The 15,633-nt window shown below is 34.5% G+C and overlaps 1 protein-coding gene across 28 annotated transcripts in view; it reads right to left on the reverse strand.

Moving 5' to 3' along the window:
- Nucleotides 1-15,633, reverse strand: part of CEP112 (centrosomal protein 112) — a 555,600-nt gene that overhangs the window by 420,055 nt on the left and 119,912 nt on the right. For all 28 annotated transcript variants that reach the window (XR_010153365.1, XM_054670600.2, XM_024350558.3 and 25 more), the window contains 3 exons: nucleotides 11,546-11,632; nucleotides 8,420-8,519; nucleotides 4,604-4,722 (listed from right to left, as the gene is read on the reverse strand). Coding sequence is in view for 27 of the 28 variants with exons in the window: in XM_054670600.2 (XP_054526575.1) it covers nucleotides 4,604-4,722; nucleotides 8,420-8,519; nucleotides 11,546-11,632 (306 nt within the window). In the remaining variant the exon portion in view is untranslated. The remainder of the gene's footprint in view (nucleotides 1-4,603; nucleotides 4,723-8,419; nucleotides 8,520-11,545; nucleotides 11,633-15,633) is intronic.

Genomic DNA, 15,633 nt, shown 5'->3' on the forward strand with positions numbered 1-15,633 from the left:
GACTTGCTAGGTACACAATGTCATTGAAGCAAATACAAAAATATGCCAAATTTATAGAAAAGATAAAACCAAAACGTGAGAAAGAAAAACCACATGACTAGAAATAACAAAATAAAAACTAGAAAAGAACCAACTAAAAAGCAATCTATAGATTCAACACTATCCTATCAAATTACCAATGTCATTTTTTACAGAATTAGAAAAAATGATTCTAAGATTCATATGGAACCAAAAAAGAGCCTGAATAGTTAAAGCAATCCTAAGCAAGAAGAATAAGTCAGGCATGGTGCCTGACTCCTGTAATCTCAGCACTACTGGGAGGCTGAGGCAGGAGGATCGCTTGAGGTCAGGAGTTCAAGACAAGCCTGGGCAACATAGTGAGACCCCACCTCTACAAAAAAAAGTTTTAAATTAGCCAGGTGTGGTAATGCACACCTGTAGTCCCAGCTACTCAGGAGACTGAGGCAGGAGGATCACTTGAGCCCAGGAGCTCAAGGCTGTGGTGAGCTGTTATGGTGCCATTGCACTCCAGACTGGGTGACAGAGCAAGACCCTGTCTCAAAAACAAAATAAAACAAAAGAACAAGGCCAGTGGGAATCACATTACCCAACTTAAAACTATGTTATAAGGCTACAATAACCAAAACCACATGGTACTAGCATAAAAACAGACACATAGACCGATGAAACAGAAAAGAGAACCCAGAAATAATGATGCACACCTACAACCATCTGATCTTTGACAAAGTTGACCAAAAAAATGGAGAAAGGACCCCTTATCCAATAAATGGGACTGAGATAACTGGCTAGTCATATGCAGAAGAATGAAACTGGATACCCCACAAAACACAAAAATTAACTCAGGATAGATTAAAGACTTAAGTATAAGACTTAAAACTATAAAAATCCTAGAAGAAAACCTAGGAAGTACCATTCTAGACATTGACCGTGGTAAAGAATTTATGATTAAATCCCCAAAAGCAATTGCAACAAAAATAAAAAATGGACAAGTGGGACGTAATTAAAATAAAGAACTTTTGCACAGCAAAAGAAACTATCAAGTAAACAGATAACTCACAGAATGGGAGAAAATATTTGCAAACTATGTATCTGACAAAGGTCTAATATCCAGAATCTATAAAGAACTCAACAATTCAACAACAAAAAACAAATAACCCCATTAAAAAGTGGGCAAAGGACATGAACAAACAATTCTCAAAAAAAGACATACAAGTGGCCAACAAACATACGAAAAAATGTTCAACATCACACGTCATCAGAGAAATGCAATTCAAAACCACAATGAGATACCACCTCACACCAGTAAAAATGGGTGTTATTTAAAAGATTAAAAACAACAGATGCTGGCAAGGTTGCAGAGAAAAAGGAATGCTTATATACTGTTAGTGGGAACGTAAAGTAGTTCAACCACTGTGGAATGCAGTTTGGAGATTTCTCAGGGAATTTAGAACAACTACCATTTGACCCAACAATCCCATTACTGGGTATATACCCAAAGGAAAATAAGTCATTCTACAAAAAAGGCACATGCGCTTGTATGTTCATTGCCATGCTATCCACAACAGCAAAGACATGGAATCAACCTAGATGTCCATCGATGGTGGATTGGATAAAGAAAATGTGGTACATATACACCATGGAATACTAGATGGCCATAAAAAAATGAAATCATGTCCTTCGCAGCAATGTGGATGCAGCTGGTGGCCATAATCCTAAGCAAATTAATGCAGAAATAGAAAACCAAGCATGTTCTCACTTACAAGTGGGAGCTAAACATTGGTATATATGGACATAAAAATAGGAACAATAGACACTGGGGACTCCTAGAGGAAAGAGGGGGACAAAGGCTGAAAAACTACTGTTGGGCACTATGCTCACTACTTGGATGATGGGATCATTCATATCCCAAACCTCAATGTCACACAATATAACCATGTAACACACCTGCACATCTACCCTCTGAATCTAAAATAAAAGCTGAAATTATTTTTAAAAATGAAATAAAGTATCCATAATATTCAAAGCAATATACAGATTCAATGTAATCCCTATCAAAATATCAATGACATTTTCACAGAAATAGAAAAAGCAATCCTAAAATTTGCATGTAACCACAGAAGATTCTGAATAGCCAAAGCAATCTTAAGCATGAAGAACAAAGGTGGAGGCATCACAGTAACTGACATGAAAATATACTTCAAACTTGTAGTAACTAAAACAGTATGCTATTGGCATAAAAACAGACACACAGACCAATAAAACAGCATGAAGCACCCAGAAAGAAAATCCACACATTTACAGCCAGCTGATTTTTGACAAAAATGCCAAGAACATACAATGGGGAAAGTATAGTCTCTTTAATAAATGGTGCTGGGGAAACTGGATATCCACATGCAGAACAATGAAATTAGACCTGTATTTCTCACCATACACAAAAATCGACTCAAAATGAATTGAAAGACTTAAATGGAAGAACCAAAACTATGGAACTACTAGGAGAAAACATAGAGGAAAAGCTCCATGACATAAATCTAGGCAACAATTTCTATACAGGACCTCAAAGCACAGGCAACAAAAGCATGGAAAAAAAAAAAAAGACAAATGGGATTACATCAAACTAAAAAGCTTCTGCATGGAAAAAAAAATCAACAGAGTGAAAAGGCAACCTACAGAATGGGAAAATACATTTGCAAATTATACATCTGATATGGGGTTTATATCCAAAATATATAAGAAACTCAAACAACTCAATAGCAAAAAAACAAATATTCTGATGATTAAAAAATAACCTAATGACTTACTTAGGCCAAGGACCTAAATAGACATTTCTCAAAAGAAGACACAGAAATGGCCAAAAGGTAGATGAAAAATGCTAAACCTCACTAATCATTAGGGAAAGGCAAACCAAACTTACAATGAGATATCATCTAACCATAGTTAGCATGATTATTAATAAAAAGTCGAAAGATAGCAAGTGTTGGTGAGGATATAGAGAAAAGAGAACCCTTATATACTGCTAGAGGGAATACAAATTAGTACAGCCATTAGGGAAAACTGTGTGGTTCCTCAAAAAATTAAAAATAGAACTACCATATGATCCAACAATCCCCCTACTAGATATATATCTGAAGAAAATAAAATCAATATGTCAGAGATATCTGCATTCCCACATTTACTGCAGCATTATTCACAATAGTCAAGATATGAAATCAATGTAAGTGCCCATCAAAGGATGAATGGATAAAGAAAATGTGATAGATACGCACACGCACACACACACACACACACACACACACACTGGAATACTATTCATCCATAACAAAGAATGAAATCCTGCCATTTGCAACAACATGGACAAACTTAGAAGGACATTGTGTTCAGTGGAATAAACTGGGAGCAGAAAAACAAATACATAATCACACTCGTGGAATTTTAAAAGTTGAGCTCATAGAAGTAGAGAACAGATAGCGATTACAAGAAGCAGGGGAGGAGAGGGAGGAAAGGGGACAGAGAGAAGTTAAAAAGCAGGTATAATGTTACAGTTATTGATAGGGTTTGGCTGTGTCCCCACCCAAAATCTCATCTTGAATTGTAATCCCCATAATCCCTATGTGTCAAAGGAGAGACCAGGTGGAAGTAACTGCATCATGGGGTCAGTTCCCTCAAGCTGTTCTCATGATAGTGAGTGAGTTCTCATGAGATCCGATGGTTTTATAAGTGTGTGGTAGTTCCTCCTGTGTTCATTCTCCTTGCCGCCTTGTGAAGAAGGTGGCTTGCTTCCCCTTCACCTTCTACCATGACTGTAAGTTTCCTGAGGCCTCCCCAGCCATGCTGAACCGTGAGTCAATTAAAGCTCTTTCCTTTATAAATTACCCAGTCTCAGGCAGTTCTTTATAACAGTATGAAAATGGACTAATACAATAATATAGGAGAAATAAATTATGGTTTTCTAATGCACAGTAGAGTGATTATAGTTTATAATAATGTATTATATATTTCAAAAAGTTAGAAGAGAGGAATTTGAATGTCCTCACCAAAAAGAACTGATAAATGTTTGAGGTGATAGAAATGCTAATTACTCTGATTTTATCAGTATATAAAGTATCTATGTATTGAAATATCACACTGTACCCTAAAAAATGTAAAATCATTACATGTCAATCAAAAATAAAATAAGTTTATACAATAAATTCTAGTCCATATTATATTATCTAAAATTTCAGGAAAGAAATACTCCATGGCCCAAATACAAAATTAAAATGGCTTAATTTCCAAAAACTGTTTTAGTGCTATTTAACTAATTTTGTTTAAAATCTGTTGGCTGATAAGAAATCCAGAACATTAATTAAATTCAAGAGCTAGTCAAAAGAATATTTTCTAAATGAAAACTATTTTATAGACCATAGACTTCCAGAAGAAAATATACCAAAACATGAACAGTAGCTATTTCTAAACAGCCTGGAATTTTAGTTATTTTTTATACTTTTCTGTATATTCTGTGAAATCTATTACTTTTATAATTAAATATGTTACTTGGAAGCATAAACTTTTATGTTTTCCATTAGTATTTTATGTAGCTTACCTTTTTTTCCCAGTCATTATTAAGAGATTCCGTACTTTGTTCACATATCTTTTTTAGCTCTGCAATCTGGTCTTCTTTAGTCTCTCTGATAACCTGACAGTCACGTATCAGTGTCTGAACTGTCAAAAATTTTGAAAACATAGTTAAACCAATTCTAGGTACATAGAGTTTGATGATATAAAATTTAGTGCACCAGTTAGTAGGTAATTCAATTTTTCACCAAGTCTTCTCAATGCTTTCTTCTAAAATATCTTTTATTCCTTGCTCTTTTTCTCGATTTCTACCACCACAGACAGCCTTGGTTAAATTCATCATTACTGGCTCCCTAGACAATTGTAACAGTGTATTGGTCTCAAGCATCATTCCCCTCCAAGGAGTCCTCTGTTGCTTTGAGGAAACCTTTCACCATTATTCTAAGTGAAGTAACTCAGGAATGGAAAACCAAATACCATATGTTTTTACTTATAAGTGGAAGCTGAGCTATGGGTATGCAAAGGAACACAGAATGGTATAATGGACTTTGGAGATTGAGAAGCAGGGGGTGGAAAAGGGGGTGTGGGCTAAAAACTACATATTGGATACAACGTACACTACTTGGGTGATGGGTACACCAAAGTCTCAGACTTCACCACTGTACAATGAATCCATGTAACCAAAACCACTTGTAACCTAAAAGCTACTGAAATTTTAAAAATTTAAATAAATAAAGAGGCCTTTCACTGGTGCAAATCTGGTAGTTATGCCCAGGCTTACAAACGTTCTACAGCTCTTCTTATCTAAAAGATAAGTATAGGTCAAAGCCTCTGACATGGACAACAATTCCTCATGGTTCTGGCCATATCTCTTCCCACTTGCATGTTTTAAACCACTATTATAAACACACCGACCTATACGCAGATTCCTGAGTTCATATTCTTTCTTATATCACTGCCTAAATATGATCATCTATCTACCTAGAATGCCCTTCCCTCCCTTATTGAAAAACTCCTACTCATCCTTAGACTCTCAACTGAAAAATCACACCTTCTTTATGAACCAGTCATAAAGAATCACTAAATCATGATTCACTCAACCAGATTTCTCCCCTTGCAGGGACAGAAAGAAATTCCTCTTTATTCCCATGAAACCTTGAGTATTTCTCAATTAAATCATTTATTAACATTATAGTGATTTACTTGCCTGTTTCCTCTTTAATGAGACTATGTTCATGGAGAAGAAAGAGATTTCAACATTTTATCCACAGGGCATAACAGTGCCACACAGGCAAGTGCTCAAAAAGATGCGTACTGAATGAATAAATAAAGGAACCCCTCCTTTCAATATATTGTTGCTGCTAGATACTTTTAAATCATTTTTGAAGTTTATGTTACTAAAATGAAATAGGTTTTAAATTATATAAAATATTTGCCTTATAAATCATTTCTCTTTCTATCTTCTTTACTAAAATTATTTAAACAGTCACTGATTTAAGTGAAAATGTGTTTAATATATTCATCTCTTCTGGATAGTAAAATAAATTCAGCTGTATTTTTAATTGGATATAATCTTATCATAGCTTACTAAATATGTTTTTATTCATTTACTTCGAGACAGCAAAATTTTTGTAAACATTTCCCTAAAAATTGTTTTCACTCTTATACCTCAACTACACAACAAATAAGGAGAGGAGATGAATCCAAGTTAACCTAATATGAGTCTTTACCATCTACAATATATTTTACTTTACACTTCCAAAATTAAACTAAGATCTGATTGCAATTCAAAATGCCTTTAGAAACATTATTTTTAAAACCTCATCATTTTTAAACCTTAGGCATATTTGAATTACCTATTTTGAATCAGGGTAAAGAAGAAGACCTGGAAATAAATTTAAAATATTTTTCTAGACACTGGTAATATTTGGAGAAAAAACCTAAACGAATTTATAATTGCTTTTACCAACATTTAAGGGTGGAAATGAACCTACAAATATTTATTTAATTGGTTAACTTATCTATGTAATGGCTGTCCTAACTTGTCAAAGCCATTATCATTCACTCAGATATACTCAGGTTTGATCTGGGGGAGAGCCAGTAAGTTCCATACAGAAAATCCTAAATGAAAACTTTCCCTTCTCCTTTTGTCTTATTCATTGCCTAGATCTTCTCATTCACTAAATCACGATTCACTCTTAAAAACTTCTTCTTTTCTTCGGTTCCATTCTAACTACTCCCAGTGCCATCATTCAGAAATCCTTCTCACCTTAACATGCAAAATTACAGCAGCACAGAAGCAGAACATCTCTGAGTTGGCAGGGACTTTATATATTATTTATTCTGATCTCACCATTTTATAATGAGTAAACCAAGACCCAGAGACAACTTGCTATCATACATCGGACACTGGTAACAGAGCTGGAATTACAGCCTATGTTTTCTAATAAGTAGAATTCTCTCTCCTTCACTCCATTCTGCCTCTGCCTAACAGACTTGGAATTGGCCTACTCTGTTCAATACACCCTCCATTACCAGGCTACTCCTCCCAAAACATGAGGTCCTAAAACTCACGTCTCAAAATCCTTCCCTGGCTCTTTACATCCAGCATCTACAGGACAAAGTTCAAGCTTCTAAATCTAAAATTCAAGGTCATACTTAATCTAGCCCCAAGTCAACTATCTTAATATTTTTAAATCTTTTTTTTTTTTTTTCTGAGACGGAGTCTTGCTCTGTTGCCCAGACTGGAGTGCAGTGGCACGGTCTCGGCTTACTGCAAGCTCCACCTCCCGGGTTCATGCCATTCTCCCGCCTCAGCCTCCTGAGTAGCTGGGACTACAGGTGCCCGCCACCAGGCCCAGCTAATTTTTTGTATTTTTAGTAGAGACAGGGTTTCACTGTGTTAGCCAGGATGGTCTCGATCTCCTGACCTCATGATCCGCCTGCCTCGGCCTCCCAAAGTGCTGGGATTACAGGCGTAAGCCACCGCGCCCGGCCTAAAATCTATCTCTTAATGCATGGGGTATCCACTCTAGCTAAGTAGTTGAGAAGTACCCTTCCTACAACTTACCTATTTCAGCATTCCCATCCCAGTACCTGCAACTCTTCTCTCCAACTAACCAAGACTTTAAAATTTCACAAAATTTTACAGAAGTTCCTTTCCCGAAACAATATTTTCAACACTCTCTCTCATGACCACCTATTGATGTAGATGTTTCAACCCATAATCATAGTCAACTACGGTCAGAGTTAGCTCAAGTGGTTACCTCCTCATGCCGGACTTTCCATCTGTCCATAGTCAACTTAATACTTGATTACATGCTTTCTTTTCCTTCTTAATTAAAGTGCAAATAGGAAATACATTTTAATTTTTTTCTGTCAATCACAATACCAGCAAATACTATCAGACATAAAAGTAGATACTTAATGTAATGAATTTTACTAGATAAAGAAGAATAATTTCCTTTGACTTCCTCATGAAAGTCAGTAAGTCCTAATTCTATGACTGCCCTCAATACTCTATGGCAGCTGTATCCCAATGAGGCTAGAGTTAAGAAGAGGGAGTGAAAGCAACATACTCTTCCAACTCTGTATCTAAACCAACCACCAGTACTACTCCATCACTGTCACTACACAAACACACACACAGACACACACATACACACAAATAAACACAGTTTTTGCCCCTTCATATGGAAGCCTATATAAATATATCCATTGATGAAACCCCACATAAACATTCCTATCTCATACTATAAAAGGTCAGAAATCAAATTTTATTCTCCACATCACTAAAATAAAATGGAAATGTTATTAAAAGATGTATGTAACAACACAACATCACCTTTCTTTTCAAGCTTTCTAATAGTCTCTTCAGTTTCATGTTGTTTACTCCTGTATAAAGTTTTCAGTTCTTCTATTTCATTATTCTTTCTTTCTAAAATCTGCAAATAAATTTAAAATATTTCAGTATATTGTACTACTTTACATATAGGACACTTTTTTGAATCCTGATATATTTAATTCTAAAACATAAATAGAAAAAGTGATTTTAACAAATATGACTACACTGTGAAATTATACACACACACACACACACACACACACACACACACACACAAAGTAGTATCTCTTATCCACAGCTTTACTGTCTGCTGTTTCAGTTAGATGCGTGTGTTTTTGTGTATGTCCATGTTAATAATTTTAGCCTAGTCAGAAGTTCACGTTTTGCTCTTGCAGCAGCTAGGAGGTAGAATCTATATGATCTGCCACACTTGGAAGCTTCCAAGTTGCCTGAAATCGTGAGATTTTCCTCCTTTTGACTAGTGAATATTGCCGCAAATTGGCATTGTAGTGATTTAAGTGACTTTTTAAATTGATTCTCAAATGTCAGTGTTTTGTAAATTAGGTAGAAGTGTTTTGTCCTGAAAGGGAGTTAGGGATTCTTTTTCTCAGATTAACATAAAAATAGCTGAAATTGTATGTGTCTAATATTTCTCTTCACATATTTTTCTTATACTTACGATATCTACTGTTGTTTATCTGCTAGCAAATTCCAGCAGATAATAAGTGAATGATGAATTAGTAGGTATACATTAATAGAAACTCGTAAAGAACCAATCATATAACTTTTCAATGAGCATAATATTTTTGTAAGTCTATCTCAGCTAATCTCATAAATGGTTTCCCCCAAACTGTAAAAATTATATTATAGTGCATTAAGAAAATTATTAAATATACAAGAATAATTATTATCTGAAAGAAATACGTTATCTGAGATTTTCGTATAATAATTTTTAAGGACAGTATAAATAATAATTTAGGTGATTCCCTAAAATATAATTCAGAAATTAAGCTGTCATAAAGTGGCAGAGAGAAGTCATCAGAAACTTGCCAGGTTGGGAGAGTATAATTCATCACATTGCACTGGGATAGAATATTCTTCAGCTGGGCATGTCCCTGGATCCGCCCACAAGCACCCTTCTATCCTCCTAGTGCACAGTAAAAGAATTCCCAGATACATGAGGAGATGACATGTAATCAGCCTCCTTTACATCTAGCTCTGCTACTGTGAATCAGAAAAATCAGCTCAAAATATGTCAAAAATTGCATTAAAATCTATTGTTAATTTATATTATGTCAGAAGTTTTAAATGTAATCATTTAATAAAATTTGTGATTTTATACTTCAAAATACATCTATACTCACAAAAACTACAGAAATAACCAAAATGTAAAAAAGATAGCAAGTAAGAGAAAATGCTAATCAAGGGGAAAAAGGAATATCTACTTTTCTTATGGCTGGGGTATATTTCCCATACACCCAAAAGTCAGCTTAACAAGAACAACAGAAAAGAACGGGGCACAGTAGCACATGCATATAGTCAGCTACTCAGGAGGCTTACAGATCACTTGAGCCCAAGAATTCGAGGCTGAAGTGAGCCATGATCATGGATCATGCCTGTGAATAGCCACTGTCCTCCTCCAGCTTGAGCAACATAGCAAGATCCCATCTCTGGATAATAATAGCCATAAGGAAGCAAAAAAGAAAAAGAATGTATACTAATAGGTAAAACACTCTAAATTTTACGCCTTGCCAATTCCTGATGCTTAGAAAATGCCAGACAAGCAGTAAACTGATGAATATACTTTTCAAATCTAGCATGAAGGATTTTATTTATATTTTACTTGGCACTTCAAACTAGTTGCACTGTCTGCTGCAAATAAATTTCAGGATTTATTTTAAAGAGAAATTGCTGGAAAGAATTTTATTATTAAATATGTTACTTTGAGCAAATCTTTGTAACAGACATACCAAGAAACCTATTTCAAATTCCATCACCGTAATTTTTCCAAATAAATTTTTATATTCATTTATCTTATACATCAATAGACTCTATTTCAATTGTACATGTTATATTGAAATTATATTACGCTAACATACTTATGATAGAGAACTATTATCTAAACAATTTAAACTAAAGTAAAACTCTAGTAAGAGCAAAAAAAATTTGCCTGTAATATCTGAGTGGGTGAGAGGAAACTGGAAAAGGAGAGTTCAGTTTTTTTTTCTCTAATATCCAGTCAGTGGTTTCCTCCTTATTGCTTTGAAGGACAAGCCAAATACGTATTTTACGAAATATTAATATATATATATTAAGCTTTTAAGAAAGCTTGGATACATAATCCTGATGCTGTAACTACTGCAACTACCTGCCTCTGTCTCTAGTATTCAGTTTTGGGAAGCAGAATCATAGGCTTAGTTTTGAAACATTAAATGCAAAGTTTCCATTTGGATCAACCTCCATGTATTTCAAAAAAACACATACATACATTATTATCACTAAATGTTTTAATCATTACTAAAATATAGTAACAACCCAAATCCCATATAGGATAACCATAATTAACAATTTTTGCTGTGCCAGCTAAGAAAAAAAATAAGTTTTATTTGAAAATACAGGCTGAAAGATTAGAAAGCATCAATCCCAATGAGCTACTTGAAAAACAAGCCTTTATTGTCAGTGCCAGCACTAAAATGCATACAAGTCCAAGAGTTCCTTTTTAAATTAAAAAGGAAATTTAATTACCAGAAAACCAAAAGAATATTAGAATAAAACAAATTCTAGTATTTACCATTGATGTCTTATTTCAACTTTCATGAAAGGTAATGACAGAATGCAGATAAAAGACTATAAGAAGGTCAGCCTAAATGCAATAGTTAAAGAAGGACTAAAAGGTAATGTAAACATAAGGTTTTAAATAAACACATATGTTTAGCTAATAAAGTTAAAAAATCAACTTTTGCTGGGATATTAGTTTAGCATATTCCACTTATAACAGAATGTCATAAAGTACATAAATAAGTGGATGGATGGTTGGATGAATGGATGGATAACTGGATGGATCATCATAAAACCTAGAATATTTTTAGTGTTCAATATAATTAAAACACGAGATATATATCCTACCTTCTGAACGTCAGCATCATGTTTCTGTTGCAGTTTAAGCTTTTCTTCATGAAATTTAGCTTCCATCATTTTTGTTTTCATGTCCAGCTTCAAGAAAAATATTTCAAGGGTGTTATTAATTTACTTTCCCTTTGGCAAAAAATACACAATTAAACTAAAATAATTCCCTATAAAAAAGACAGTTATCATTTTCCACCTTTACCTTGTAGTCACAGATTCTGGCAATCACATTACATATACCAATATGTTTATTTCAGTCCTCTAATTACTTTCAAACTAGTTAAAAGTCTTTAAAATAAATTTCACCTGGTAGGCAAAACTGACAATATAAAGTACAGATTCACTACTCTCCCCATTCTCTCCCGCACAAAAGAGAAAGGCATTTTAAAGTGATATTTTGCTTTTACATTTAAATCCACACAGTATTTTACTCTTCATTATTTTTCATTTCAGTAAGTCTCTTCCAACCTTTTATTTTTTTTCTTTGATCTACTTGCTCATTTTAAAATACTCTAATTAACCTACATATGTAAATATGACTTGAGAATGAATATCCATAAAAATGGCAAATTACTGATTAGTGCATATCTTTCGACAGTTTTTCAGTTCTCTCTCCCGGAATCATAGACCCCCGCTCCCTCAAGGGAGTGACTTTATCTCCTTCCAAGCATTCCTTAACTTCTATCCTCTCCAAACCAACACCACATGCAACGGTGCTCTGAGCAAAGCCAAAAATGTAACCAATCTTGTTAATATAAGAAGTGTATCCTAGAATTAAAAGAGCAGTAGTGACAGGTTTCAAGAAGAGCAACATAAAATTGATTATCTCAAATGTGAAAGTATTTGGCCACATGATTCCTCACAATTTAAGAGAGTTAAGTATTATACATTGGAGTCTGGCAGACCTCTTTTCCAACTCTAATTCCAATCCCACCATATATGCACTGTTGTGACTTTGAGCAAGTGACCCTTTGACACTCTAGTTCCTCTTCTGCTAATTAAGGAAAAGTATCCTTACCTCAGTGGATTGTGAAAATCATATTCAATAAAATAATTTAAATGACCATACCCAGGACAATGTGTGGCACAAAGTAAGTATGCAAAAATATCAATCAACCACATTTAGGAAAAACATTTTAATATTATTAATGTACCTTCAAAATATTTTCTTGAAAATTTTTGAAATACACTTTATATTTTCAATTACTTTTTCAAATACAAAATAAATTTAGCAAGATAAACATATATATCATATTAACATATCAAACTGAGATTTTATATTTCACAAACAAAAGTTAACATAATACAAATTCATGACTTAAATGTTGTGAATGGTGGAGAAAGAGACAGTTAACCATTTGCTATGCAAAAAAAAAATTCAATTCCCTTGCCTCTAAATCACACAATATTTCTTCTTCGTTTTTGCAGAAAGGAGGCTAGACAATCTAATTCCATGTAAAGATCCTTCACAGAAGCATTTTTGGGGTCTATTAAAAGGGAACTAAAGCCAAAAAACAGTATGACAAAGCTGGCCAGGTCTAAGAGACATGATTCATTGCCAGATCTTCCCATAACACCTTCTAGAGAACTTGTCATACCCTCAGCTTTTGAGGGTAAGCCCTAAATACCATGTGAGTGTGCTACCATAACCCCAACCCAACACCTCTCACCGGCCCTACCTCATTATTTATTGACCAAGTTAGGAATAAATACCTGAGATATGCTTAAGCAATCCATTAGCTAGCAAAAATTCATTCAGATTCTCTCTCAAGAATCTGAACTAACACACCAAGTTAGCTATTTTGGGGAGCAAACCCAAGTTCTAAAGTGCAGCAACCAAGAGAAAGCAGGCCAATCCAGTATATAGAAAAAAGTAGAGCAAATACACAAAGATTAGAAATCAGATAGCATCTGAAATACGAGGGAAGCAAACTCAGGCTCCAACAATCTCAATGACACTAGGGTTAGTTGAACTCAAAAGGATTTTTGTGTATCTTTTTATTTTATGTAGCTTGATGGATCTCTGTTCTTACAACCAAAGATATTTATCTAAATTCTATTCTTCTGGTTATAACTTTTTGCCTTGGCATAATATTAAACTTAAAGAAAAGTTGCAATAATAGCACAAGGAACTCCCACATGCCCTTTACCCAGATTTACCAATTTTTTATATTTTGCCCTATATGCTTTGTCATTTTATGTCTATATCTACCTCTACATATATATAAATGCATACATATTACTTCCTCAATTATTTGTAAATTAGAAGCATCCTGCCTCTTTATCCCTAAAAACTTCAATATATATTTCCTTAGAACAAGAACACTGTCTTTGATAACCAAAGCGTGGTTATCAAATTGAGGAAATGTAATATTAACACAATGATATTATCTACTGCACAGTTTATACTCAAGTTTTACAAATTATCACAGTAATGTCATTTATAGCTATTATTTTTCATAATCCAGGATCCAACCAAGAATCACGCATTGCTTTTAGTTGTCACATCAACTATTTATTTCTCCTTTAATCTGGAACAGCCTTTCTTCGTGTTTAGTGACCTTGACATTTTTTAAGAGTACAGACCGTTATTAAATGTCTCTCCATTAGGATTTGTCTGATGTTTCCTCATGACTAGGTTTATGAGATTTTGGCAAGAATGACACTAAAGTGATACTGTGTCCTTTTTCATTGCATCATATTAGAAGGAGGCTAGTTTGTCCCAATATCTCCAATGTACAGCTCAGTAACTTGGTTAAGACAGTGAGCACCAAGTTACTCTAAGGGTAATATTACAAAGAAAGTCTCTCCACTGCCATCCTTTTAAAAAGTTAAGAGTATCTCATCTCTGGAAACTCTTACCTTGATGCTACAGAATACCTCTATATTTCCACCCTGTACTCTAAAGTAGAAATCCTGGATGTATTATGTACAACTAGGGCATGATGCCTGATGAAACATCAGGATTAGAATATAGAAACAATCTTGCTACTATATTATATAAAGACAGTATAAGGATGCAGATTTAGATGTAGATGTAGATATAAATATAGATATGTACCTATGTGTTCATCTATATAGACTGAAATTGAAAAACATTTCTAATTAGTTTGACCTCCAAGGAAGCCTGACTTCAAAAAACATTTAAGTTTTCTTTTTCTGACATCAGAATATACATTATCAATTTCAAATGTAAGATGTAAAAATTAGGCTTGCAGATCTACTTCAGGCTATAATGAAGCAGGGTACCACACTAACCTCCCACTGTTAACCATAAAATGGGATAAAATATATGAGATAACCATTCTCAAGTATTGGACAATAGGTAATGCAGTACTGTGATCCTCAAGAATTGAAGACCACGATAGTCCCAACTTTCCGCCTGGGTACAACAACTGGAGTCCATGTGGAGCACCACAGGCCTACTGAGCTGAGAAAGCAGAGGTCAGAGTTCTGGGCAGTTAAAGAATCTTAAATGCAGGGCACTAAAAGAGGTATAAGCTTCCCAGAAGATTTCCCTGTCACTCCTCAACCACAGGCTGATGGCTGGGATGTGTGCACCCTGGGTGAATAACAAAACATTACTGCTACAAAGTAGAAAATGTAACAGCTGCTACAGGTTAAAGTGCTGGGAAGCACCAAAGACCTGCCCAGCCAGGTGGAGACAGCTTCCTAACAACTTGCAAATACCTGGGAATTCAGCTGAAACAACATAAAGGCCACACCTTAGGACTACTCTAAACCTACCTACAAGGACTGAAAGCAAGCCTCAGAAAGATAGTTTGTAAGACAGGTCCCATGGTGTTGGATAATATCTTTGGCTTTCTATGTATTTGCCTTAACAGAATGTAAAAACCAAGTCTACACAACTTAAAGGTGATTAACTAGTAATTGAACAGCCTATAAGAACAACAACAACAAAAAAATTCTATGGAGAAAAATAACAGAATCCAGAGTCCCTACAAGGTATCAACCACAAGGTCCTTTATCTAGAAAGTAATAAAGATGCACCAAAAAAATAAAAAAGAAAAGAAAATTTTGTCCTTAGGCAAAATCAATATAAATAAATAAGTTAATAAGGCCCAAGA

The sequence above is a fragment of the Pan troglodytes genome, chromosome 19 (assembly GCF_028858775.2).
Source record: "Pan troglodytes isolate AG18354 chromosome 19, NHGRI_mPanTro3-v2.0_pri, whole genome shotgun sequence".
Lineage (NCBI taxonomy): Eukaryota > Metazoa > Chordata > Mammalia > Primates > Hominidae > Pan > Pan troglodytes.